Source organism: Elaeis guineensis, chromosome 10, assembly GCF_000442705.2.
Source record: "Elaeis guineensis isolate ETL-2024a chromosome 10, EG11, whole genome shotgun sequence".
Taxonomy (NCBI): domain Eukaryota; kingdom Viridiplantae; phylum Streptophyta; class Magnoliopsida; order Arecales; family Arecaceae; genus Elaeis; species Elaeis guineensis.
The window spans coordinates 49,322,946-49,350,507 of NC_026002.2; the positions used below are offsets into that span (position 1 = coordinate 49,322,946).

General features: G+C 37.8%; 2 protein-coding genes across 2 annotated transcripts; one reads left to right on the top strand and one right to left on the bottom strand.

The window, feature by feature from the left end:
• Positions 1–844: 844 nt before the first annotated feature.
• On the top strand, positions 845–20,622 carry LOC105034415 (UTP--glucose-1-phosphate uridylyltransferase 3, chloroplastic). Its single transcript, XM_073244103.1, has 17 exons — positions 845–1,651; positions 3,561–3,741; positions 3,864–4,013; positions 5,765–5,926; positions 6,088–6,260; positions 6,380–6,446; positions 7,057–7,223; positions 12,967–13,125; positions 14,966–15,057; positions 15,155–15,251; positions 17,214–17,289; positions 17,780–17,875; positions 19,221–19,295; positions 19,372–19,463; positions 19,551–19,713; positions 19,793–19,853; positions 20,250–20,622. Exons 1-17 carry the CDS (start codon positions 969–971, stop codon positions 20,360–20,362), a joined length of 2,607 nt encoding a protein of 868 aa, XP_073100204.1. The 5' UTR covers positions 845–968; the 3' UTR covers positions 20,363–20,622.
• A 4,114-nt stretch (positions 20,623–24,736) lies between these two features.
• Positions 24,737–27,308, bottom strand: LOC105034418 (U-box domain-containing protein 1-like). Its single transcript, XM_010909571.4, has one exon. The coding sequence runs from the start codon at positions 27,213–27,215 to the stop codon at positions 25,140–25,142; it is 2,076 nt and encodes a 691-aa protein (XP_010907873.1). The 5' UTR covers positions 27,216–27,308; the 3' UTR covers positions 24,737–25,139.
• Positions 27,309–27,562: the final 254 nt, after the last annotated feature.

The window sequence follows — 27,562 nt, forward strand, 5'->3', positions numbered from 1 at the left end:
CGCATAATGGTCAAAACATGATCAGTGACGGATATAACCATCTATCCCACAATCACATAATACCAGAACAAGCAGGATCCATATGTCTAACCATTACGGATGGTTACCAACTACTCATTTATAAAAGAAGGTAAATGAACAGCATTTGGTAAAGCCTCTTGAGAGCTAAAACTCTATCTCTTTGAATTTTTATCTGCTGTTCACCACTCCTCATTAATTTAAGTATCGAAGGGTTTCTGTCGGACATAATTTCAGTCAGTGTAGACTTTATTTGGCAGATGCTCTTCACCGACAATAGAGGACTGGCCGTAATAATTTCTATTTGGAGTCAATAATTAAAAATTTAACGTAAGTCACAGCATTGCCAATATGTAATTACTATATTTATAGAGATATATGTACAAAAAAATATTTTTATATGAATAAATATTTTTTAATATGCAATAACCATATTTATAGAGATATACCTACAAAAAAATATTTTGTATCAATAAATATTCTTTAATTTTGCCAAATAGAAAGGGCATTGGTGGGGCCTAATAGTGTAAATCTCTCTGCCACATGGCATTCATTCCTGAAGCAGCGATGGACCCGTGTTTGGTCCCGGCCTGGCCTGCGCCTGAGGACACCCCTTTTGCTGTCCTGTTCAACGTGGCAGGAGATGATTGGGTCAATACACGAGAACAGAAGCTTTTTAAGATAAAATTTTGTATTCTACCATGCCACGCCGGCACTTGGTGGGATGAAACTTGTGTGGGGCCGCGATCGGTTTCGTTTTCTTAAAAGAAGAGCCAAAAACTTCCATTGGCCTTGGGAGAGGATGACTAGGCGGAGCATATGCCGTCAGAACAAAAGCATCTCTCTCTTATCCCTGCTTTATCCCTCCCCTCTTCGACTCTGATGTCTCTTCCTAACTTAAACCCACCTCCCCCCTCTCTCCGCTCCCCGACCTTCTTCCCCACACTCCCATGGCGGCGAACTCCTCTCCTCTTCTCCGCGATGCCTCACTCTCTTCATCTATTCCCATCTCCTGTCCCTCTCTCCCCTTCCTCTTCTCCTTTCGTCCCCAATCACTTGCCTTCCGCAACTCCTCCAGCTCCCTCTGCTTCGCCTCCTCCTCTTCCTCCTCTCCTTCTTCTCCTTCTCGCATCATTAGAGTCTCTACTGCTCCCGTCGAGCACGCCCCAGCCCCGGACTTCGACTTCGGGGAGGAGATCGCCCGTCTCGATGCTATCCGGGCCCGCCTCCGGGAGGCGAAGAGCTTGAACGAGAAGCTTCGCGTTCTTGACGCAGATTCTAGGGTTAGGGATATATTTTCCGCTCGGAGGGGAGGTATTTCTAAGGTTTTGGGTTTTCTGGAGCCGGCAGAGGTGTTCCTGCTCAAGTGTCTGGTTGCGGCCGGCCAGGGGCATGTGCTTGGGTGGGAGCTGCATTCGGGCGGTGGCGGGGGGCATCGAGTGGAGAGGAGCGCGTTGAAAAGCGCGTTCGTTGCATTGGCGGGTCTTATAGAGAAGGGGAATTTGGACGGTGAGTGGGTTGATGGTGATCGAATTGGTGATGATGGGGTTGGAGATATCGGGCTGCTGAAGAAGCTTCTGAAGACTTTGAGTGAGGTCGAGCAGTTCCATGATTGCATTGGAGGGATCATCGGGTGAGTGTTCATTACTTGATAACTTGCTCTGCTTGCTTTGTTTTCCCTTTTTCTCTATATAAAATCCACCTCATTGATGATGAAAATTAAAAGGAGAATGAAAGGAATTAATTTGATATTTTAGCATGAAAAAAAGGCCTAATTTAAGCCCTAGTTTATTTATGTACTTAAGAGTTCTATTTACCTTGGAATTGTGATGGAAGCCACGGACTTGGTAATTGAAAGGAGAAAGTCCATTATTACATGACTGTTGGAGAATGGCTTCACCTCTATTTTCTTATGAGGTGACACATGATTTAAGAGAAGCTAATAGCCTGCAGATTGGATGGCTACATATGTGGCTGATCGTACTGGAACTACTTTGTGGACTGCTGTGTCAGGCATTTCTGTTGATTTTTCACGTATTTTATTTCATATGAATGCATTTTCTCTAGATTCGTATAAATAAAATTCCGGTTTTACCAAAAGAAGAAAAGGGAGAAAGTAGCAGGAGATAAAAGGAGATATGAGAGAGAGAGATAACAAAACTACAGCACTTTTTTATTGCAAATAATCTTTCAAAATTGGTAAGCTTTCTGTTGAAATAAATATACCCAAAATTAGATTTTCTAGAAAAATAAGTTTTCCAGGCAATTTCCTTGGAAGCCAAAAATTGAAAGTGCTCACCAATGTTCTAAACTTTGTCTTGATTATGTCCTCCTGATTACTTGCCCATTGAAAGATTGTTGTATAGTGAAAATTCTAACGTATTGTGTTATAAATGCGGATAGAGTGATATATGATGATAATAACGAAAATTTGTCATTTGGCAGAGTGCCCATCAATGTATACTATATGCAAGGACAAAGAGATAAAGGGGGAATGTCCATAGAAAGATTGTTGCTTAGTGGAATGTCCATCAAGTTATAAAGGATGGAGAGGTATATTAGGATACTCAGCGTATTTTAAATTATTCAGCTTCATGGGGACTAAATTCGGAGTTTCATTACTTTAGATCTTTTTTTTCTTTTTCTTTGATCAAAGCCATTTTAAGAACCTTCTTTTGAGTTGTGCTATATTTCTTTGTTTTCTGTTTTCTATTTTTTTTCTTTGTTTTGCATTCTTATCTTTGCTCTGCATGTTTCGTAGGACTTGGAAAGAAAGACTAGAGAAGTGCATTAATTGAAGGTAGGATTTTTCCTAAATGAGGCAGAGTTGAGGAAAGCCATTTTAGGATAGCCTGAGCATGTGTGGACTTTGGCTAGAAATAGCCTTTCATGGGGGACAGTTGCCTAGATTAATTACTATGGCAGGATGGAGATGAAAGAATACTGAGATGGAAGTTCAAGGCATAAATATTGTTCTAATTTTGAAGGATTGCTCTTGGACAAGAACAGTTGATGGAGTTTGGTCCAGAACTTAAGCCATGACAATGCTCTAAGTTTCAATGTTGTTAGTGTCAGGTTTGTGAAATGTCAACTCTTATGCTTGATTGAGACTAGGAAAGATGTTTTTCATGGTTCTCCTATTCCCCTTATTATACTTAAAAAATCTATCCCACTGCCAAAGGTAGTGTAAGTTTATTTAAAACATCGGACATTCCTGGCCAGCTTTATCCATGCACATATTTCCAGTTGGTTATTTGTTTATTACAACAGAGTAATATTGAATTAAACTGCATCTACACAGTTTGGGTTAAGTAGTTAGATAATTCATTCCTTCTCCTAATATACCTTAACATGCATGCTGTATCCTATATATGTGTTTGGTTTGAGCTTGATGGATCAAAACATGATTAATTTAAATCTGGGAACATTTCTAGTCTAGGAGATGGGAATCTCTTTGCTACCCCTGTTATTTTGAGGAAACGAGAAATAAAACATTTATGTTAGAATTTTGAAAATATTTATGCTCTGCTTTCCTTTCACAGGTATCAGATTATGGCATTACAGCTTCTTTCACCCCCAAAAGTTGATAGGAAGACTCTGAACGGGTCATCTCACTTATGCAAGTCATGGAAAAGCGAAGTTGTGGAGATTCATGTTCCCACTGGGCTTCATCTTTTGGACAATATAGAATATGCATCTCAAGCTGCTTTGTGGGGAATTGAGGTTAGCTTGATATAATTTGTATCGCTGAATAAAACTCCTCTACTTTTGAAATCATGCTTTTATAAAAAAAGAATTCTCAATGGCATCTTTAAGGTGATTAATTAAGTTTCCTTCTCTTTTAGGGTTTGCCAGAACTAGGTGAAATTTATCCTCTTGGTGGTGCTGGGGATCGTCTTGATTTGGTTGACACTGACACAGGTGAATGCCTTCCAGCTGCAATGCTTCCTTATTGTGGACGAAGTTTGTTGGAAGGTTTAATAAGAGATCTACAGGTAGTAGACCTTTGTTTGTTAGAATTTGTATATCTCATCACATTAGTCACTTTGTGATAAATTAAGCATTCTAAATACTACCGTACATGGTAATGATTTATATGCTGTTTTGTTGCAGTTGCATTATTTCCGCTCAAGCTTGTGAACTTAGACTGATTTTATTTTTGACAAGTTTAGAAAAGATATTTCTTTTATTGTCTTATTTTCTAAGTGCTTGATTAGTTGCTTAGTGCTCACTGGAATATCGGGCTTTGGACCTACATAGAGTATTTTCTGATGGTGGCTGTGCTAGTTAGGTAAGACAGTATGGGGACTCTACCATACCATCAAAACAAAACACACACATGGCCCTTACACTATTTAAGGAAGATTAAGATATACAGTAATATGAATTAAAGTTGCATATATTGTGCAAACAATGATGAAGAAAATATAAACCCAAAATAGTTTAGGGAACTATGCAATAAGAGGTGAAATAAGAAACCTAACCTACCCAATTATATATTAAGTTTTGTTAGGTTAGACTGTCTCCACGACTATAAATGTCTACTCCAGGAATTGACTTCATCCAAAACTTTGACTCCGTCCCTGCACAACTTATTTGTTTTTTTATTTCTTGGTTTCTCATCCCAATCCATTTTATTGTGGCTTTTCCTCTCCCCCTCTCCCAAAATGCTCTTACTGAGGGGGTCTCAATCCTTTTTCTTCTTATTTTTGTTAATTGCAGTAAACGTGGTTTCTTTTTCATCGACTCCATCAAGCGACTTTTGTTTGATGCCTGCATTGCACATGCAGAACACAAGTCTATCTCGGTTTGGCTTTGTTAATCCTCATTCATAAAAAAGCATATATACTACTAGATTTAATTTTTAAAAAAGGGTTTAGAAATTTGTCTGAACATATATTATTTAAAGTGCTTTTTCTAATATGATATGTCTCACAAGAATTTCCAGGTTATGAGGCAGCATGGTTAAGTGCCCTTATGTGTTGGTGGTTTGAATTTGAAGGATTACAACTTCAGGATGCATCTAAATGCTTCTATCCTAATGTGTTCATGGTACACTATGATTTCCATAAAACAAAATTATTTTTGAGTGTTGATTATACTCGTGGCTATGTCCTTAACTGCCCTGTTTTCAGAAAACATCTGACCCTGTTTCCTCCATCTTCTTTCTCCTGATTGTTTTCATCTTACGAAAATGTTTTTTTAATTAACATAGGAAAATCTACAATGTGCATCATGGAGTTTGATATGAATGGATTACTGATCTATTCAAATGTTGTTTAAATCTTATTTCTTGTAGACAATGGATATGTACATCTCACGTATTAGATATGCACCATCCAAGACTTGGCATGAACTCTGTATCATACAAAATTGGAGGGAAGGTGGTGTTTTTTATAACTGATAGGCTTTGCTTTCATTAATTGTCATGTTGGTACTAGTATATATATGATTTACGTCATATAGAAAACAAAAGTAATGACATTATTTTTCTGATATTTATGTGGTAGACCGTTAACATTATAGAATTTACCAAATCCTTGTTCCATATTTTAATTTTGATGTTATTAAAAGTTTTAAAATCTACTTATGTGAACCAATAATCTATTACACTATTTTATTAATTGTTTCATACCAATCTGCATGATATTTTACACATTCTTTTTCAGAACATAGCACATAATATACAGCCTTTAAACTGAATTGCATCAGTATAAAGCTAGTTAATCTCTATACTGAATGGTAGGCTAGAGAGTTCCTCCATTTCAAAATCTATGGGAAGCAATGTATAACCCCTGTTGCAATCATGACAAGCTCGGTGAAGAATAACCATCAGCATATAACTGCACTCTTGGAAAGACTTGAATGGTTTGGGAGAGGTCGACAAAATTTTCAACTTTTTGAGCAGGTATAATTTAATTATACTCTCTAATTTCCTCATTTTTGGAAAAAAACTACGCTTTTGATTCATTGCTTTTTTGGTGTCCATTTATTGTTTGAGCCAAGATATGCCTATTCTGTTAAATCTTTCTCAACAATTCCTTACTTTTGTGCACCCCGCCCCCAAAGCCTTTGGTACCAGTTGTGGCTGCTGAAAATGGTCAGTGGTTGACAAGCAGCCCATTCATCCCAGTATGCAAACCTGGAGGTCATGGTGCAATCTGGAAACTTGCAAATGACAAAGGCATATTCAATTGGTTCTATAGTCATGGAAGAAAAGGTGCAACTGTACGACAAGTCAGGTTTTCTCTTTGTGCTTTTGCTAAAGAGAACAGTTATTCTTTTGATGCACCCTGGCATAGTTGTTATTAATAATCAGTACATTTATAGCATAACCATAACTACTTTGGTGATTTTGCAGTAATGTTGTGGCTGCAACAGATCTAACTCTTTTGGCATTGGCTGGACTAGGCTTGCGCCACAAGAAGGTACAATTTATGGTTGGTTTTAGTTGGCTACATTTGATCTTTCTAAACTATCTTTGTATACATACCCAAGGATTTAGGTCCCAACAGAACATCTCGCGAGACACCGGGATGGGGTACCATCCCATGTGTCAGAATAAGGCTGTTCCACTGGCGTCCCAGGCTCCCGACATCTTGATCGGGATGTCTTGGGACATTTTCTGTCTTAAGTGTTGGGATGGGACGGGACGGGATAGCCGTGTGTCCTGTTCCATGAAAAAACCAAGATAGCCCCGTCCCATGGGATTTAAAATCTTATATATACCTATATAAATTTAAAATTAAGAATCTTACATGAGTGCTTGGAAGCTGGATTCTTTTTTGCTTGTTACCACCAACAAGGTTGATACATTTTCATAATACTATAGACCATTAATTTTCATACTCTGTCGATATAATTAAGATCTTTTTTCTGAATAAAGTGATGAATAGCATCTCAATTCTCAACTACTATTTTATCTCTGAAACTTATGATTTTGCTACTTGCATTGTCTTGTGTAGATTTTATGTTCTGCTTGCTATAAATGAGAACCATCATAAATGCACTTCTTGCCTGATGTTTCAAGTGTTGCAGAAATTAGGTTTTGCATCCTGTCAGAGAAATTTAGGAGCTACAGAAGGAATAAATGTGCTTCTTGAGAAGCAAAACCTGGATGGGCAACGGGCTTATGGTATTACATGTATTGAATACACTGAATTTGAGAAATATGGCATTAGGGATATGCCTATTTCTCTTCGCAGGTATGCATGCTATCTGTTACTTAAGGTTCTAAAGTCATGTCATAGTGGCAAAAGAATCCATTATGTTCTACCTTGGGATGAAATATCTTATTCCTTGCGATCATTGGTTTTGATTTCTCAAACTATTGTTATCTAGGGGTTGTTTGTTTGCCTATAACCTAAGGGCAAGCCTTGGTGTAATGATAAGGTTGCTCCATTATAACTTGGGTGTCATAGGTTCAACATACAGAAACAGCCTCTTTACACGTGGGGCTAAGTTTGTGTACATCTGACCTTCTCCAAATCCTGCAGTAGCGGGAGCCTCATGTATCGGGGTGCCCTTTTGTGTTTGTTTGTAACTGGGCATCTTAGAGTTGTGAATGCTGCAATTAAACTGCAAGGATTTAAAACAATTGTTTGGATGTTTGCAATTGCAATTACACGCTGCACTTGAACTACAAAAAGGAGTCTAAATTTTACAATTGGAACTGCAGGCAAATTTGATTGCAGATTCGATTACAAGATTTATTGCAATTTGAAGCAGCTCTCAAAGGAGTCCCCTCACCACTCTCCAACCATTAAAATTTAATATCATATAATTTTCACATATTAAATATATATCAATTGTTCTAATAAATATTTTATAAGATAAAAATTTATTATTAAAATAATATATATTTATCAGAGTATCAAATAAATTTTATAATATTATATTATGATAATAATTATTGTTAATCTTAATGATGTTACTATTATTTCGACCATTATATTCTTCTTAAATTATTGTTATTATTATATGATAGTGATTCCTTTTATAGTTTATATGTAACATAATAATAATAATGAAAATTATATAATAAATATTAATTGTTATTTTAGTAATATATTATTAATATATTATGTTTATAATGATATATCTAATTTATGTAATGTCAAATTATTTTAAAGTGATGTAACTGCTATAGTAATTATTGCTATAATAATCCAATAATAATTTAACAATAATGTTGTTTTCTTTTAAAATTGTACAATTAATATGATAATTATTGTGTTATAATAGAAAAGCATAATTATTGTTATAATGTTGTTATTATGATCATAATATACTTATTTAATAATTATTATAATGTAATAGCAAAAGTTAACAGTCTACCATTTTCAAAGGGGTAACCTTACTAGGTCATTTATAGGGTTACCATATTTTTTTCAATATCATACAACCAAATAGCTGCAACTGAATTTGTGGTCTCCAATTACAAACAACCAAATAGAAGCAGTCTTTGCAATTTTAGTGTCAACTACAATCTATATTTGACTTGCACGTAATTGAATTGCAGGCGAACAAACAGCCTCTTAATAGTAAATCTCATATTTATTCTTCATAATATTTTATCATTTTAAGTTTTCTTTGATAAGGAAGATCCTCTGAATCATACTACTAAAATTACCACCCCATACAAATTTCCTGCCCTTATGCCAAATGGGTTTTTCCTTAGGTTGTGTTCTTCTGAAAGGATATTTGTCATCTTTGTTATGGGATGCAATTAGTTTAGGGCCTATTTGGTATTATTGATGTTTTGTTTTCTTGTTCCTTGACACATAAGTGAAAAACGACTTGGAGATTGATAGTAGAGTTAGCGTTTGCACAGCATTCCCTGCTTTTAATTTCATTTTATGAAAGCAATAATCTTTTCTGCTAAAAGCTCTAAAGGTTTTGCAAACAAGTTAAAAAAACAAAATGATTTCATCATACATTTTGATTAGTTTGGTTCAATGTCTTCCTGAAATTTTGAAAATAAAAACAGAAAATAGAAGCAATACTAAACAGTCCCTTAGTTTATGTATGTGCTGTTATAGATAGCTGCCTGGCCACCTCAGTTGCTCACCCAGGTACTTGAAATGGTATATGCTACCTGAAAGAAGAGTGTCCTATAAGCCAATCGCAAGTGTGTTGCGATGGGACTTTTTTTTGTAATTTTTCAACTTATGTAATGATATTTATTATTTGATAATAAAATGAGGTATTGATTCATCATTTTAGCTGCATCTTATTATGTTTAAGATAATAATAAATCCCAAAAATTAGGATAATGATTTTAAGAGACATGAATGGGTCATGCTAGTGAGACCTAAAATCCTAAAATCCTAATCTTAAACATTTCTGATTGTAGGAGCATTGAGTCAGGAATCAATGTTCCGGATAGACTGGCATATCCTATGTATGCTCGATGGAGAGAGTGGCAGATCTCACTAGCCACTTGTGTATTGGATAAGAATATAAGAATGTGGGTGCTCATTTGGAAAATGAATCCACTGAATTGACTCGATGAAAGAGAATATCTTATGGAAGCCTTACTTGCATGTCAAAGATGGTTCTCTAATTGGAAGTTGTGTATATGATCCTTAGACTTGAGACCATCATGGAATCTTGTGCACAAGAACCCATATTTTAGTTCATATCCAGGCATGACATTAAGAGATGTGCGGGGTGTTTTGGATATGGTGGAGTATGTATGGAGGTTGTGAGTAGGTCAACATGGAATCGATCACTCTTAGTAAGAGGAGATCGCATCCCATGTATTCTCAATTCTAAATGACTCGAAAAAGTCTTTTGGCCAAAAGCAGGAAGGAGATTAGAAAGAGTTTCTCATGCTTCTTGATCGGAGTCATCATTGGTTAATTGAAAATCGATATGAATATGTATTTGAGTTTGACATAGTTCCATACTCATAAATATATTTCGGATACAAGAATGATTGAAGGATTGAATTGCATGGTAACTTGCCAAGGAAGAATATATTCGATATTTTCACCAAATTCTACATCTTTTAGGTAGTCATGATATGTTGCTAGACGTCAATCTTGACTTGTAGGTTTTTGATCGAATTAAAAAGTTTAATTCGATCGTCAATTAGAAAGAATTCTAATTGTTGAGCTTGGATGAGCTCGATTGGACCTTAATCGATTAGATTAGAATCTAATCAAATTAGATCAATTTGCATCCGGACCTACTGCTGGCTAGATATGGAACCCAATGGGTCACACATAAAAATTGGCCAAGGATCTTTTTGAAAAAGGTTGATTGGAAGTTTGGATTCAATCAGGGTTTCGGTAAGCATGCTAGCACGTGTAAAAACTCTAGCTCCTTTGGAGATCAATTTGGTCTCATCCCTTGCTAATTAGCTAGCCCAATTTGGTGGGCATTCGGATCAGATCGTGCCACCTGGAAGTAGCCCAAATGAGGGCATCAAATCCCAAATTAACGCCATTTATGAAGAGTCCAAGTTGTGGTGGACTCTTGGTGCAAAACAAGTTTTGCACGTGCATGTTGGCATGAGCAGAAGAAAAGAGTCCTTCTGGTATGGGATTAAGACACGTGTGGCAGCCTACATCACCCTCCATCCTCTGGTGCACATCTCAAAGCATGAGATGGATTTTTTTTTTGAAATTTTTGGGGTGGAGAAAAATTAAAAATGAGAAGTGTCTCTCGCACGCGTGCAGAAGCGTCGCGTCTCTCCGCGTTTTGGAGAGTCCTTCTCTTGATCAAATATTTTCAAATTGGAACAATTTTTTGTGATAATGTTCTACATTTGATAAGCTATTTTTGATAATTTTTCTGTAATTTTTTCAGACTTATCAGATGGCCAAATGGACGTTGGAAGCTTCCTTGCATGCGCATGCGCGCGGTGATCAGCACTCGTGTGAAGAGGTGTGAGGATCACTTCTTTTCGTGGATTTTTTGATCTCCTTATCAGGTGATCTGAGATCAGGATTGAATCCCCTATCCACGTGGATTTTTGTGAATTTTTCTGATTTGAGAAGGGATGCGAAAACATCCCTTCTCTGATCGCGCACGCAGAAGAGGGTGCTGATCGACGTATTATGGATAAGAGTCCTTCTGCTTGAAGAAACTCTTATCTCTGATAATCAGATCAGATAAGACTTTTTTATGGGGCATGTCCCTCCCTTTTGGCGTCCCTCTGATGGCTATAAACTGGTCGGGGCGCTGGATGTCCGAGGCATTCAGATCGAGTTTTCAATTTTTTCTCCGTTGCTCTCCTTTTTTTCTTACAACCTATCTTAGTTTTAGAACAAGGTTTTGGGATTTAAGACAAAGCCTTATCTGGTCCTAATAAGGGTTGTGAGGGTCCTAAAGAAGGAGAATTAGAAATCCAGAGGAGGTTCTGAGAGGATGGAGTTAGGTTCTTGGAGAAACTTAACCGGTACAGAGCTAGTCGAGTTCTAGGGGCTGGAATTCTTGAAGCAAGGAGAAAGAGTGCTATTTTTGGTTCAATTTTCGTATGGATCACTGTTGGAGGGCGGACACTTGGACGCCTCGTGGAAATTGGATTAACGCTACAGGCATTCTTTTGATCCAAATTTACATTTATTGTACTTTGATTGATATAGTCAAAGGTTTCTGGGCATTAGGGTTTCCGGTGCATCGGGTGTTTTGAATGAAAATTTTAAACACCTAGTCCTTCCGTTGCGCCACCGGAACCCAACACTACCTAGGTGCTTCCCCCCCAAGTTTGCTTTGATAGTTGTCTACTCCATCTTTAGATGCTTAGGCAACTGGTAATTGCTTTTTGTCCAGTTGTCTGCCCAAAATGATTTCTTGATGTTGTAGAAAGCATTGCTATAAGTGTCAAGATAGTATGTTTTATGTGTAATATTTTGGAGTTATAGATTGGTTACAAAAGTAATAAAATCTTGGGCTCAAAGTTCAACTGGGTGGCATTTGAATTGTACATGGGCCAATTTTTCATGTGCATTATATATGGCAAGTTTTTTCATGCCTTTTCTTTTTGTATCAAAGAACTACATGCGCTGTTATCTGAAATTTTTTAGTATGTTTATAGTTGAACACTGGTTATTTTTTAAATTGAAATAATATTTTGTTTGTTAGAGTATAGGGATCTTGAACTCCAAGATTCCATATAGGGACCTAGGCACTTGTTCCAGGTAATTTTACTGGGCTACTGCATCAGATCCTCTTGATCTCTGACTCATGCTTGAAATCTCAAATCATACTTATGATTGCATTGGGATTTATTTACATCACATTCATGTGCCATGCCTGCAAATGGAGCACTTATTTTTGATGCCCGTTTTTACACATAAAAATTTATTACCAGGGGATGAATACTTTATAAGTAACCTTCTGGTGATTGAAAAGATGAAACTGAAAGGTGAAATTCAGGAGTTTATGCAGAACCTCTGCTATGAAACCGGTATTATCGAAACAGTCTTTGGCTCTAGCAGTTGTTGATGGTGATGTAATTGATGATAATATCTTGGTTATCGGCTTGCTTGGGTGTTCAATATCTTCAATTATCTGGGAACTTCTTCGATGCTGTACTCTTGCTTTGTCCCTTGTTAGCAGGAAACCTATGCCTAGGATATACACATGCTCTGGAACTCAAACTTGCACCCGCTTCCTAAGTGCTTCCTTACTTCAAGTGCCCTTTAAATTACTTGCTTCCTGCATCCACACCTGTTCCTGATTCTGGCAACCAAGGTCTGTCCTCATAGATATCCAACCTTGACTTATAGATGAACCATCATTTTCAATATTATGCATTTAGCTAATTATTTTCATACTCATGTAGTTATTGTTCTAGTTCCTTTTTGTCATTTTCTGTGGTTTTGTCATATCTACCTTTATAATGAAGTAATTTGATTTTCACTGCAGATGTCATATACCTTTTTTTTTCTCTTCTTTTTTCTTTGTTTTTGAATTTGCTTCTGTTTTGCATCTAAGTTTGCAGGCAGAGTTTCCTGCAAATACAAACATTCTTTATGTTGATTTATGTGCTGCTGAGAAAGTTGGATCTAGTCAAGATGCAAGTTGCTTACCAGGCATGGTGTTAAACTTAAAAAAGCCTATTTCTTATGTTGATCATCTTGGAATTCAGCGTAGGTACACGTTTATCCAGAAACTGATATCTGCCTTTTGTCATTTTTAATTCTATTTCACAGCTATGCTCTTGGTCATTCCTGTATTTGCAGCTGCTAATCATCTTTGTTAATGAGTTGTATATTTATTATTATAAAACATAAATTTCTTCCATCACCCTCCATGCTTGAAAGAATGATTTGAGGCAGTTTTTACCTGACATTTTTATCCAGATCTGGCAAATAGTTTCTCAGATTCATGATTAAATAGTTGACTAGATTAGGCATTCCTGTTAAACAGATATGTACATCACACTTCAATTTTTCCAAGTCAAAACATGTATGGAACAGGGGTTTAACTATTTAAGTGTTGTTGGCCTGAGGCGCCATAGTGTACCATGCAGTGCTGTATGGCATTGAGCTGATGCAAATGTGCTGTGCCATGCCATCCACCCACAACCCAAAAAAACAGGGAAAAGGAAAAAAGAAAAAAGAAAACAAGATACTTCAAAACTCTTATTTTAACTAAAAAAGTTGAAACAATGATCTCATATTTGCTGTTCCCATGCATTGTTGGTGCTTGTACTGGCCTGTTGTTGTATTTGCCTGCCACCACCGTCTGGCATTGGAAACCATGGTACAAAATAAGAACATACAATGCTTATTTGGAAGAACTCATATATTTGTAATATCTGCTTCTGATAACATATTCATCTACTTTACAAGCTTCTTTCAGTATTTGTGAAGTGAAAAAAACAAAAAATGGATCTTGGAAAATGTATATATTCTAGAAATCAAACAATTTCTCACCATCAACCATCCATGGCTGTTGAGCTTTCATCCATACAGGTGAAGTTCCTAGCAAATCTTTTTTACGATGTATTGACAATTAAGAAACAATGATCTTGGTTTCAAAGTATTGGTGTGTAATTGGTGCATACATGCTGCGGTCTCAGTAGTGTGATGAAGACTGTTTTATCTTGTAAAATCATGTATCCGTACGTTTCAGACAATTAATGAGCAACATCACATTGATCAATTGCATATTGACAGATGACAGGTACCAGTAATAAATTTAACTGCACCCTACCACAAAGACTTGCATGTCAATATGACTCTTATCTATCAAACCCTGATCTTTATTTTTTTTTAATGTTTGTCTTTATAACCTTGCAATATGAAGTTGATATTATGTATGTGTATTTTTTATTACTTTTAGTTGAAGAAGAAAAGAAGTCCACATCTAAGAAGACTTATGGTGAGATGTGTTTGTCATAATAATTACATGCATGTTAAATCTAAAGGGTCTAGATCATGCCTATACATCTACATAGAGCTGTGATAGGTCAGTTAAATGGTTTCTCCTTTCTTGTCTTCATAAATTTCTGGAGAGACAGATCTATACGTCTTTGCATTTCTACATGTATTTTTCTGTATATATACCTTAAATATGATAATAACTATTAGTGAAACTTTGGTTTTACTTGACATACTATATTTTCTGTTTTCCTTCATTGGGCCTTTATTTGAAACTCTGGTCATATATGACTGAAAATTAGCTTGTCAATTCATTAGGTTCTGGCATAATTTAGGATTTTCGTGGGGGCATCCAATACAATTCATACTATAAAGCAGCTTTAGGTTGGTTTTTTAGTCTTACTTGCTGGACATTGGAGACTACCTTTGGAAAAAAAAATTGTAATTATATATTATACAGAAGTTTAGCATTCACATGTACATGTTTGCAATGATTGCATTCCCATGCTAGAGCTTTCTTATTTATGCAAATACAGTTATTGCTCGTTAGTGTTTTCTAATGACTTCAGTTATATTGCATTGACAAGCCTTTCTTTTCCACATGGCAGTGCTTATGGTGGCAGGCTAGAATGTACAATGCAAAGCATTGCAGATAACTTTTTGAACACATATAACTCTAGATGCAGGGAAGGCATAGAAAGTATGAAGCTATTATGCTTGTGGTACCTTAATAAGACTCCTGAAATTTTGTGCTGTTTTTTTTTTTTTACAAGTTTCCTTTTGCCTTATGTTTACAGATGAACTGGACACGTTCATTGTATACAATGAAAGAAAACGGGTCACTTCATCAGCTAAAAGGAAAAGGAAACAGACAGAGAAATCATTGCACCAGGCCTGTGGACTCTTTCACTAGACCATGCATGAAAGCATTTCAAAAATATGAATGATGAATTTCTGTTTGCTCATGAACTCTTTTCTCCAAGGTTTATGTGATTAAGACTTGTAGTGGCTTATCAAGATACCATTTATATATACATATATATGTATACACAGATGACTTGAGTAAGCCTTATCCCTTCTAAGTGGTGCTCGTTTGACATATTCTGGCCAAATTTGTGAATTCTGTTTTGCCATTTTTGTCTGCTATGAGGAGCCATCTTCTTTATAGGTGGAAGTCTTTTTCAAATTCTTCTTCACAACTTTATTCTGGTTTCATGGGTCTCTCCTCCATTTTTCGTACTTTTTCATAAAAATCACTGAGGCCCTGCTCTTGTCAGGACTGTGTATTCTAAACTTCATTTCAGAAGTTCATACCAATGGCGAGCCTTTCCTTGCAGGGCCTATATACTCTTAGCACCCAAATGGTCATTATCTAAATGTCCTAAACTCCTTTAAATTGTAGCAGATTGTTATTGAAGATGCAGAATATTCTTGTAAGTCGAGCAGTCATTTCATATGCTAGCAATTGCATATGACATGAGTTTGGTTTCAAGTTGCAACAGCTTTTTGTAGATATGGTATATGATATAGTTTTATTTCTATTGCTGGCATAACGTTATTTGACAATTAGAAAGGCATGATTTTATTTCTAAAAAAGAATTCTTTTTGTCATTGTCATTCCTTTGGTAGTTCATTCGTGCCTATTTCTAGCATCATACTTTAGTTATCAACTGTAATGGGTAACAGAACCCAAGGGCTTACAGGGCACATGATAGTTTGGATAACTAAGCATTTTTTGGATTGAAAGAAGACCCGCATGCATATGGTGAATGGATTTGATTGACAGATACTCCATGTCTACTAGTGGCCTCTTATATTTGTGCTTTCTGGTCTTGTATAATGTTAATATGTTTCCAAGCTGTCTTCTGTCTGACATTGATTAATGTGCACAAAAGCAATAAGCAAGCTTAAAGGACACTTTAAGCAATGTTGCAGCGGTAGCTTTTAACTTCTATGGTTTCACCTAGGGATGGCAATTTATGACCAAACCCATTAACCCAACTGCAACTGATCCACTTTAGGCAGGCTTTGGGTTTGGCATGAATGTGTTCTGGTCATAAATGAGTCCACCTGCCTAAACCTATTTATTGAACGGGTCAGGTTTAGATTTTGGTCTTTGACCCATTTAACCTGTTTTGCCCCATTTAAAAATTAGGTTGGGCCATGACTATTCTTGTTAAAATAATTTTAAGATTTGTTTAATCTGTTTAAAACCTATTTAACCCATTTCAAACTCGTTTAACCTAATCCACATAACTTTTTAACCCATTTAATCCCATTTAACCCATTTAAAGCCCACTTAACCCATTATGCGGATCAGGTCGGTTTACTTGTTTAATAACAAAGTCGGGTTCCATTCTGGATTTGGACTTGTTTAATACGAAGGTTAGGTTCGGGTTGACAAATTTTTGGCCCAATCCATTTCCCATCCAACCTGATCCAATTGCCAATGCTAGCTTCGCCTGCGCATAAAAGGCATAATTTATTCTTCCAGCACCTGTCTTTTTTTGATTGCCATTCTTTGTTTAGGGCTTGCACAGTATGTTGACTCCCTGTACACAGGCTAGTGTTTTGCACACAGTTACTCCTGTTTCTCTACATGGTTATATTTGCTTCATATGCAGTACTGCATGTCATAAGTCCAGGGACTAAACACAAAATGGCAATTGAAATCAAGGGGTGGGAATAAATTTTTAGTGAGTCAATCTGGGGGGCAGATGTCAATTACCCCTTTGTAAAACAATAGTGGTACTCCTATTTTTGGTTATGTCTGAATTTTTATTTTAGTTTGTTAAAATACTATTTTTATTGTTATTTTTGTAGTTAAAATTTTCTTTCTTGTTTTGATATCCAGACGCCGGATGGTTCACTTTTGGATGTCATGCGGAACGCCTATGATCTTCTGTCATATTGCCATATAAAAATTCCTAAGGTATATCCTGTAAGTTTGTTATTTTTTAAAACCAAACTACTTTAGTTTCCTATAGTTATCCTTCTTTATAACTTTGTAATGTAGTAGATACTCCTTTTCTGGTATTTATTATATTGTTATCCATTAAAGAACATCGTCTGTTGTGCATTCCTCCCTCTTCATAATGAGTTCATTATATTTTGTTTTTAAGGACAAATCTGTCTCTGAAATTAATACCTGTTCCCTTCTCAATTATATACCCAATTTTTTTTGTCAAGTATTTATCAGGGCACCAATCTTGTGTTATATTCTTGAGATAAATCAGTCTCTAGGCATTTTGTTGCATGGGCATAATTTTCATGACATATCCTGAATGAGTTGAGTTCACATGAGCTTCTTGACACTCAAAATGCCGCCTCATTTCTCATTTGTTCGTGCAAATATCTATTATAGTTTTATTGAGTTTTCTTTTGATGTTTTTAACATTTTAATGTCTTCTCAAACTTGTTAGGTTGAAGACAACAACAAATACTTGCATTCAGAGCCCCCATTTCTCATATTTCTTCATCCTGGTTTAGGTCCACTTTGGGAGATTACTAGACAAAAGGTATGCTCAATGTTCATTTGTTAATTTTATATCTATAAGATTTTCTTTTTTTTTTTGGTGAACTTTTCTCCATGTATGCCCTTTATATGGTAGTAGTTCCTGTTTTAATGTGAACGAGTAAACTACCAGAGTTTACCATATGATATAGAATGTTGGGTTCTGAAAAAGGAAAACAAGCATAGATAATGGTATTATGGAGGTTGAGTTGTGCCTATTAGAACTGCTATGGTCTAGAAAGATGTTGGATGGTGATTGGAGGTGAAGGGAAATGTCTTCAAGGTGTCAAAATACAGTAATTCATAGTGCTTAAATTGATCCCAAAAAACTTCTGTTTTCCTTTGTATCTTACTGGTTGGTATGCTTTAACGCAGTTTAAAAATGTGAACCCCAAACCCAGAAATATCAGAATTATGCCCATCCTAATATGGTGAAAAACTAAGTATCAGTCAGTATAGCCCCATATTTAGTTATTCTTTCTTCCTTTCTTTCTTTCTTTTTGAGTCATGGTGGAAGCGCAGATCATTTCATAGAAATAATGTAACTGCAATCTATGTCAAGTACTTGGGAGTCATCTTCCAAAAGTTCAACATGAGACCTCCCTCATCAGAAGGGTGCAATGTCTAGGCTGGAGCCCTGTTTCCATATGCATTGATACTTACCCTGCAATGATTATAGACACTGAAGTTCTCCTTATCTTTTTCTGTCGCTTCTCCATAAAATTCTATTTTTTAGAGTTTGATTGAATAGTTTTCTCTACATTCTTTTCATCTCATGCTTAGAGTTTGTGTAACATTTCATTTGACATGCCTGTCCATTATGTTTGCCTTTTAGATTATGCTTATGGTCCTCACTATATAAGCATTTTGGAGATGGTCATATCTATTAGTAAGCTTGAATGGAGGAAATGCTTTATAGAATTCAAGATAGAAATACACAACAGATGATATCAGTTCTGGAACTTCTGGAGTTTTATTCTCAGATATAAACTGATTTGTAAGGCTTAAACTAATGCTTTGATTTTCGCTAATGTTGCTACAAACCTCGACTCTCTGCGTTGCAGTAATTGGGAATAGGCCATTCTGATTACTATGCAAGTTGCATTCAATTCTTTCGCTAGAATTTGTTAGGATCTGAAGCATGTTGAATAGGTTTGATAGGCGTATGCTTTTGTTTCTTAGCCATGAGCGGTAGTGGTAATCAAATTGTCAGTTTATTGTCATGAATTCCTTGATTTTGTGGTCAATGAACATTAAAAGGTTTAAAAGATATGTTTTCTCTTACTTTAGAAAACAAGTCTTCATACCTTGATATTATAACTATTATCTTGGTTTTTCAATATTCACAGTTCTTTGGTGGCTCGATTTCTAAAGGTTCTGAATTACAAATAGAGGTAGCAGAATTTTTGTGGAGAGACGTTCAGGTAGTCATCACCATGTATCATTTGGTCTAGTTACTGTTTGTGCATCCCGAAATGAAATTTCCTTTTCGAACCTCAGCTTGAAGGAAGCCTTATTATTGTTGCTGAGAACATTATGGGCTCAATTAGGATGAGTCAAAATGGAGAACCAACACTGCAATATGGAAACAGGTATTATACCATCACAGTTCAATTTAACACTGTTAAGTACTTCAACCTGAACATTTTATATTGATATATCAAATTTACTTGTCGAAGATGCGGGAGATGCAAACTGCAGAATGTTAAGGTCCAGAATAAAGGAATTGACTGGACATCTTCAAACAATGTCTATTGGAAGCATGATGTCCAGAGATTGGAGTGTCTGAAGATTATTTTGCATGGAAATGCAGAATTTGAGGCAACAGATGTAGTCTTGCAGGTGCAACAAGCAGAACATCAGCAGAATCCATTTGGATTATTGTCTTAAATTAGAATACTTACGTTCTTCCTCTATCCAGGGTAGCCATGTATTTGAGGTTCCGAGTGGTTACAGAATGTGCATTAGCTCAGATACTACAGGTATGTGATTTAATTGCACTTTGTCGGTACGGTGCTTCGCTTCATCTGCTTAACAAATATAGCCCTGTCACAGTACAGAAGGCTGCCCGTACCATCATGCTAACAAGTGTTTTGAGTCATAGTTCTTTTTAAACATGAATTGCTGATAATTAAAAAATTTCCTTGAATAAATAATTCATGAATGAATCAAAAACTTTTGAATTGTTGAATAGTATACCATCTGTAAATAATTAGGAGAGATAATTCAATGGAGAACATTGCTATTATGGTGTAACCATAACGGATTTTCTTGAAATGTTAAACTTCTTGCCTAATATTTTGCATATATTGTTTTTTTTTCTTAAGTCTCTCTATTAATTGCTGATCATTTAGCCTGCGATTTTACTTTGAATTCAGGTAATATTGTTAAGTTAGAGCACATAAGAGAGGACCTCATGGATAATGGGAGCTGGTTCTGGAAGTACAAGATAAAGGGCACGCACATTTACTTGGAAATGATAGAGTTATAGTATCTTTATGAACCATTAAAGCCCCTTGCGGGTCACGGATTGATGCAGAGGTCACTTTCTCACCTCAAGCAAGTTCCATTCTTGATCAGTGTAACATTAATTATACACGAATGTAATTTTTGCAGTAGGGTATTTTAGAGCTTTCTCATGACATAATGTGCTGTGTCCTTATTTATACCTCTTGTAATATAAAGGTATAAGCCTGATGACATTATTTGATAAGGTTAATGAATTCATCCAATTTTTAAAGACGCACAAAATTTGTGTTCATAAAATGAAATTTTTGCCTGCTGGATGTCATCATGTTTACCTGTGTACTATTGTCATGGCACAGCGATCTATCAAAATAATCCAGGTATTCCTACATCTCCATTTATATGGAAAAATTGCAGTGTAGTGTTAGTAGTAACTGTGCTATTTTGAGGTTAAAATCTGTGGTCTCAGGCTGAAGTTTCAGATAGAAGTACAGGTTCTATTAAAGCTGCTGTGTCTCCTTTAAGGACAACATTCTCACGAGTCAGCAATGTAAATGTATTTTTAGTCGAAGGTTTGTTTCAAGCGTGTTGGGTATTATCATCTTGACTCTGAGATGTAAACTATACTAGTTTATAATCCCATGCGATGTATGGGATGGGAACCTAAGAAACCCTATAATCTCTCTCAAGTGCTCTTTTTTCCCACAGATCTCTGAAAAAGATAATGAAATAGATCTCTAAAAAAGATTATGAAATGAAAAGAAGAAGGAAAAAAAAAAAAGAAAAAGAAACAGAATTCATTGCAAGTATCTATACATTCATGGATGGTGATATCTATCTTCCTAATTTCTACAACTAACTTGTTTTACTGGTGCCAGTACACATGCAAGATGCAAAGATGGGGCAAAAACAGAAAGAAAAAGTGATGAAGAAATACTTGCATCCAGTTTTAAGAATCGATCTTATGGGATGTAGAATCCTACCTGAGGTAAAAAGTAGCAAGACGATGGTGTGCCCTGCCATACGAAGGATCTATCTTGACCGCCTCCTTGATCTCCCCCAGGGCCTCAAGCAGCCGGCCCATGCCCATGAGGTCGGGCGGCAACCTTGTCGCTCCAGTGGGACACTTTCTCTGGAGATGAGATCAAGCACACTGTGGTTGGGGGTGACGCCGCTGGGCGCGCGGATGTTCCCAAGGTTCGCGTAGAGTATGACACACTGGTGGTCGTGGATCATGTTGTCGAACTCGCCAGATAGAGGCCGAAGCTTTTCATTCTTATAGAGGCTGCGAGCACCTTGGTCGATCTGGGCGGCGGCCTTTCGGCGAGCATCTGATGATGATCATGGGGAGCGGCAGGCACATCGGAGGGTGCCGAATGATGACGTTTGGAATTGGAGCGCTTGAGCTTGGAGAGGTTCACCGTCGAGGGGGTCGGCTGGTTTTGAGGGGATGACGAAGCATTGTGCTGTGGGAAGACCATCATCGCAAAGCATTAGATGGCCTGCGTTGTCCGCTGGTTTTCCTCCCTCGCTGGCCTCTTCTCATTCTTTTTTTAGGACACGTGGTAGCCTCTCATCCTTTCTAAAACACCGTGGGCCAAACGGAGGCTTCTCAACTCCTAAAAAAAAAAAAAAAAAAAAAAAAAAAAAAAAAAATATATATATATATATATATATATATATATATATATATATATATATATATATATATATATATCAAATAAGAGGAATGACTTAATGTGAGAGATGAGAGGACATCATAATAATTTTTAGATCTATATCAATAATTCAGATGAGCACCGCACAGACGTTAAAAAAATTAAAAATAAAAAAAAATAAATAAATTTTAAAAATATTTGGATAATTTGGACAATCATATTCTCAGAACCATTAATGTGGTTAAAAATTATTATTATATTTTCTCATATTAAGTCACTCGTCTCACTTGATACACTTTATATATATATATATATATTATATTACTTCAGATTATTCATGCATCGTATTGAACAGTATAATGTTCTCCAAATGAACATTCATAATCAGCATTTTGCACTTTTATTGTGTTTATTTCTTACCCATTTTTTCTTCCTGAGATTTGCTAGCTTGGGTGTGCTTCGTATTTGCTATTTTTTGATGTTACAGTAGCAGGAGGATCATGTTTGCATTGCATTTTAAACCATATTTGGAGGTTTTCCGGCTTTCACACTATTCCATTTGCCACTAAATACACCCCTTTGGTTCACATTTAGAAATCAGTGCTATGATTGCCAAAAATTATCAGATTTTTATCTATCAGTTAACGGATCATATGAGAACTGATGAAGATGTGCCCGATCTGGACGAAATCGTTAGGTGATAAGGTCACCGCCATCCATCAAATCCTCTTTTCTCCGTAATCGTCACGGGAATTGCATGTCCCAATGATGAGCTCGAGGCTTCCAATCCCTGATTATAGGCTGAAGCCAGAGACCATGTTCAGTGACATGCCGTATGATCTGATGTTATCTGAGAATTTTGATTGCCCGAATTCTTTCGTTGCCTTGACGCTGGGTATCATTATAAGTATGTTTAAGTCTAAATATTTATGAAGACAAAAACACTTTGCCTTTGAACAACCTGAACTTCTGACGTTACCAGCACCACATTCCTTGCAAAATCAAGCTATAGGAGAAGTGCTCCTGGCCTCTCAAGTCCCCGTGAAGAAATTTTGGGAAGAACTGAACGACAACGTTCTTTTTAAATTGATTTAGAAAATCAGAAAGTTTAGGATGCATTTGGTTACAATTTTAATTTTTAAAAAATATTTTTTATTTTTTTCATTTTTATTATTGAGTAAAAATAAAAAATGTTTGGTAACTATGTTACTATAAAGCAAAAAGTAATGTTTAGAGGCGGCAGGTGAAGAGCTCGATGAGGAAGAAGAGTTCAGGAAGGGAGGGAGAAGGAGATAGAGAGGTGAAGAGCTCAACGAGGGAGAAGAATTTGGGCTCTTTACTTTTTGATTTGGCGTTTTAGATATACGAAAGTAAAAAAAAGCAGAAAAGTAAGTTTTGAAAAGTAAAAAATTTTTGCTTTACATAAAAAATAATTATTTTAATTTTTTGATTTTTACTTTTTGCTTTTTATGGTGTTACCAAATATTGCTTTTTAATTTTTACTTTTTAAAAATTAAAAAGTAAAAAAATATTTTTTTAATGATTAACCAAACGGATCTTTGGGGTGCGTTTGGTTACATTTTTTGATTTTTGATTTTTAAAAAATATTTTTTTTGATTTTTGTTATTGAGTAAAAGCAAAAAAATAAAAAGTATGTTTGGTAACTACGTTGCTATCAAGCAAAAAGCAATATTTAGGGACGGCAGGTGAGGAGTTCGACAAGGGAGAAGGATTCAAAAAAAAAAAGAGAAGGAGGTGGAGAGGTGAAGAGCTCGATAAGGAAGAAGGGTTTAGGCTCTTTACTTTTTGATTTAGCGTTTTAGATATACAAAAGTAAAAAAAATAAAAAAATAAATTTTAAAAAATAAAATATTTTTATTTTACATATAAAGTAATTATTTTGATTTTTTACTTTTTATGATGTTACCAAATATTACTTTTTAATTTTTATTTTTTAAAAATTAAAAAATAAAAAAAATATTCTTTTTAATAACTAACCAAACGCATCCTTAGATTTTTTCAAGATGCAGTGCAAAAAAAGTTCCAAGTTTTGATTGCTAGTTTTCTGTCCAAATTAAGAATATATACATATCCATGGTGGTCATAATGTTTATAAAATTTGGATCGATCGGGACTATTTCTTTGATTCAAGGTTGTGTAGTGAGAACTACTTTTCAGTCCTCGTTAATTATATTTTGTAGAATAAAATCGAAAATATATATGTTCTGCTCCATTCGCATGGTTTGTAGATTTTGGACCAACGTGGAATCTTATAAAAATTGCCAATAGATCTGCTAGATCTTCGAGTGGCAGACAGACCAAGAGATTGGCTCTTTGATGGAAGTCACATTTCTGCTCTGAGGAAAATCGCATTATGCTTCAAGGACAAGCCTAATTAATTTCAAACTACTTTCTCCCTGATTCATTCCAAATTTATTTTCAATAGACTCATTCGACAATCTATTTGGTTGACTTCACCGTGTCCATCTGATGTCGAGCTGATGCCCTTAAATGGACCCAGTCAAGACTAAGCTTCCGCTCACCTTAAGAGACGATGAAGACTCCTGGCCTTTACCCTACTCTAGCATAAATTTTTCTTACCAAACTTAATAATCTATTCCAACCCAAAGCCCACGAGGTTTGCATTGCTATAAAAAATAACTAATAACTGTTTTCCATTTGCCATTCTCAAGGAATACTTAACCATGGTTTACCCCACTAAAAAAAAAAAAAAAGGAATCCATTACCATATCCACATTAATATCCATTACATTCTTCTTCCAGAATCCAATCAATCACCCCATACAACGAGACATACAAGCGACCTTCTCGCATCGCATCAGCCCGACAATTTGGCAAGCTGCTGCATTGCAAGGGAACTCCGAAAATGCTTAGTTACAGGTAAACCAAAGTATACCACATGCACACAATATGCACTTACAAATCTTCTTACGGATTGAATTACCCAGCACTTCCAAGAACAATTGTGTTACGCAATCACGGCTGTCCACATTCTGCACGTGAGCCATGATGCAGCAGCTTCCATGTACCGCAGCAAAAGAAGGGTGGCCGTGATTGCAGGAGTCGACTCTCAATTAGTTCAACAACTCAGGATTTGAGAGGATCCGAAGCTTAGAAGAATCATCATCCAATAGGATTGTGAGACTGCGAGCAGCATCTGTTGAGCAATCTGAGGAGGGCCTCAGCCTTCCTCCTAGCCTTGGGAGATCCAGCGGCAACCAAGCTTTGGAGAGACGGAAAACTCCGAGGATTCATCAACAAACGCTTGCCCATCTCCTCCCCTCCATCCCTGCACAACCCCAACAGCACCGATATAGAGTTCTCCTTCCCCTTTGGAGACCCAAACCTCAGGAGATCCACAAGTATGGGCACCACCAACCTGCTGTCCCCAATCTCCTTCATCCCCTCTTCACACCCACAAAGAAGGGCCAGTAGCGCGAGCACATCATCGGTCACCCCGGCCTTGTCGTCCGTCAGCAAGTCCACCAGCACCGGCACCGCCCCAGCAGCCAGCACCCCAGCCCTGTTCGCGCTGTACACAGCAAGGTTGTGGAGCGCGGTGGCCGCGTCGCGCTTCCCTGCCGCTGTCCCTTCCCTGAGGAGCCCCACCAGCCCGGCGATCGCCCCCGGCCGTGCTCCGATCACAACCTTGTACTCATCCACCATGGAAAGGCTAAATATGGTCGCCGCTGCGTTCTCCCGTGCTTCCATGGCGGTTCCCTTCTGGAGGACGGTGATGATAGCGTCGATCGCCCCGGCCGCCATTATGAGGGTCTTGTTGTTGCCGAGGATGGAGAGGTTGAACAACGCAGTGACCACGTCCTCCTGGGTCCGAGAATCCGGAGACACGAGTAGGGTAACCAAGAATGGAATTGCACCGGCCTCGGCGATGATCCGGCGGTTATCCATTCCGGTCTTGGCCAGCAACCGTATCTCATAAGCCGCCTGCCGTTGAATATCCGGTGAGCCCATCGCCAGTTTCCCCACCAAGAACTCCGCAGTCATCCTGACGGCCTCCGTCGCCGCTCTCGTAGCTGAGATGTGATCCATGGCGTGGGAGTTTCTGTTATCGTTACCGTTACCAATCTCTCGATCCCAAAACGAGGAAGGGACGTTATTCTCCTTGCACCATTGATCTATTAAGCTCTTGAGTGCGTAATTTGGTATCAGGGCCATGTGAACTAGCTTCTTGCCACTCTTCGGGCAGGAATGGTGGCCGGAGTTGAGCCAGCGACCTATCGAGCTCCGGTCATAGGTGTGACCCGATGAAACGATCACAGGGTCTCGCATCAAGTCAAGGGTGATCGGGCACCGGAACTCATCGGGAAAGTCAAACGAGAGAGCTGATGACGCCGACCAAGTCGACGACCAGCTAAGGTGGCCTTTAGGGATGGCCATCGATTGTTGCTTCGGTTCCTGATTGATTGACTCACTGCCGCCACGAAAGATTACCGAGTTAGAGTACGAGACGAGGGCAATGAGAGTGTTAATATTCGAGATGGCGACGAGGCCACCTGTGCCCGCCTGCTTTGGGATCTCGGCCTCGAGCTTCGATATCTCTTCTTCATAGTCCGACGCAGTCCGCAATCCAACTCTCCTCATGATCTCCTGCACCTTCTTGCGATCCAAAAAACTTCTACCGGTGCTCTTGCTATGGTCATCGCCGTCTCCGGTGTCTTTGGCCATCACTTGGAAGAGCTCTTCCCTTAGCCTCAGTTCTTGGGGATCGAGGAACATGTCAGCCCGCCTGACCTGCTTGTGGAGGAGCTCGACCAGCTCGCGGATATCCACGGTGAGGTCGAGAAGGCTCAAGGGGAGGATGTCGAGAGCCCGGCCCATCTCTTTGGCACACGAATGGAACTGTTGGGAAAAGAGCTCGGTTTGGACGAGATTCCAGAGGGTGCTGCCGGAGGTGAACTCGTCGATGAGGGACTTGGTCTTACGGATGACGGAGAAGAGCTCGGTGAGGCAGAGGATGGAGGAGGGAGGGAGGGGAGTGTTGGAGTCTCGGATGTCCTCGAAGAACGATAGGATGAGTCTGATTCTCCGAATCGTGGAGGAGAGGTTGCGGGATTGGAGGAAGTGAAGGGGTTCCATCGACGCCACCTCGGCCGAGACATGGACGAGGGATTCGATGAGGGAGGCCGAGGGGAGGAAGCCGGAGAACACCGCCGGCGCCGGAGGTGGTGGGGGATCCATGGAGTCGGCAAAGTGGGTGGTGGTGGGTGCGTCTTGGCCTTCATCGACGAAACCTCTAGTTCTAATTCTTAGATTTGGTCTAAAAAAATGAAAAAAAGATAAGATTTTGACCGTTTGTGTTTGGGTGGTAGCTGCCAGTAGGGGAGAGTAGGGCGACAGGTTTGCGGGAAGGTGCCACGTGGAGCGATGGGAGGGAATGGGGGTTAGCTATCGCGTGGCGCCGGTTTCCGTTTAGGTGGCGCTCTTAGCAGCCGTTGGTCAGCTCTTTGGGATAAATCCAAATGCATCGTTACAAAGGGGAAGGCCCTCGAGTTCAGAATCATCCAGCAGACACTTCGGCGTACCCC

What these genes read in the sequence shown, in the direction of transcription:
- LOC105034418 (XM_010909571.4), bottom strand. Translation starts at nt 27,215, where the DNA reads ATGGATCCCCCACCACCTCCGGCGCCGGCGGTGTTCTCCGGCTTCCTC.
- LOC105034415 (XM_073244103.1), top strand. Translation starts at nt 969, where the DNA reads ATGGCGGCGAACTCCTCTCCTCTTCTCCGCGATGCCTCACTCTCTTCA. An exon ending in TGCATTGGAGGGATCATCGG is followed by an intron (nt 1,652 to 3,560) that starts GTGAGTGTTCAT and finishes TTCCTTTCACAG; the next exon opens with GTATCAGATTATGGCATTAC. An exon ending in GCCATATAAAAATTCCTAAG is followed by an intron (nt 17,290 to 17,779) that starts GTATATCCTGTA and finishes CAAACTTGTTAG; the next exon opens with GTTGAAGACAACAACAAATA.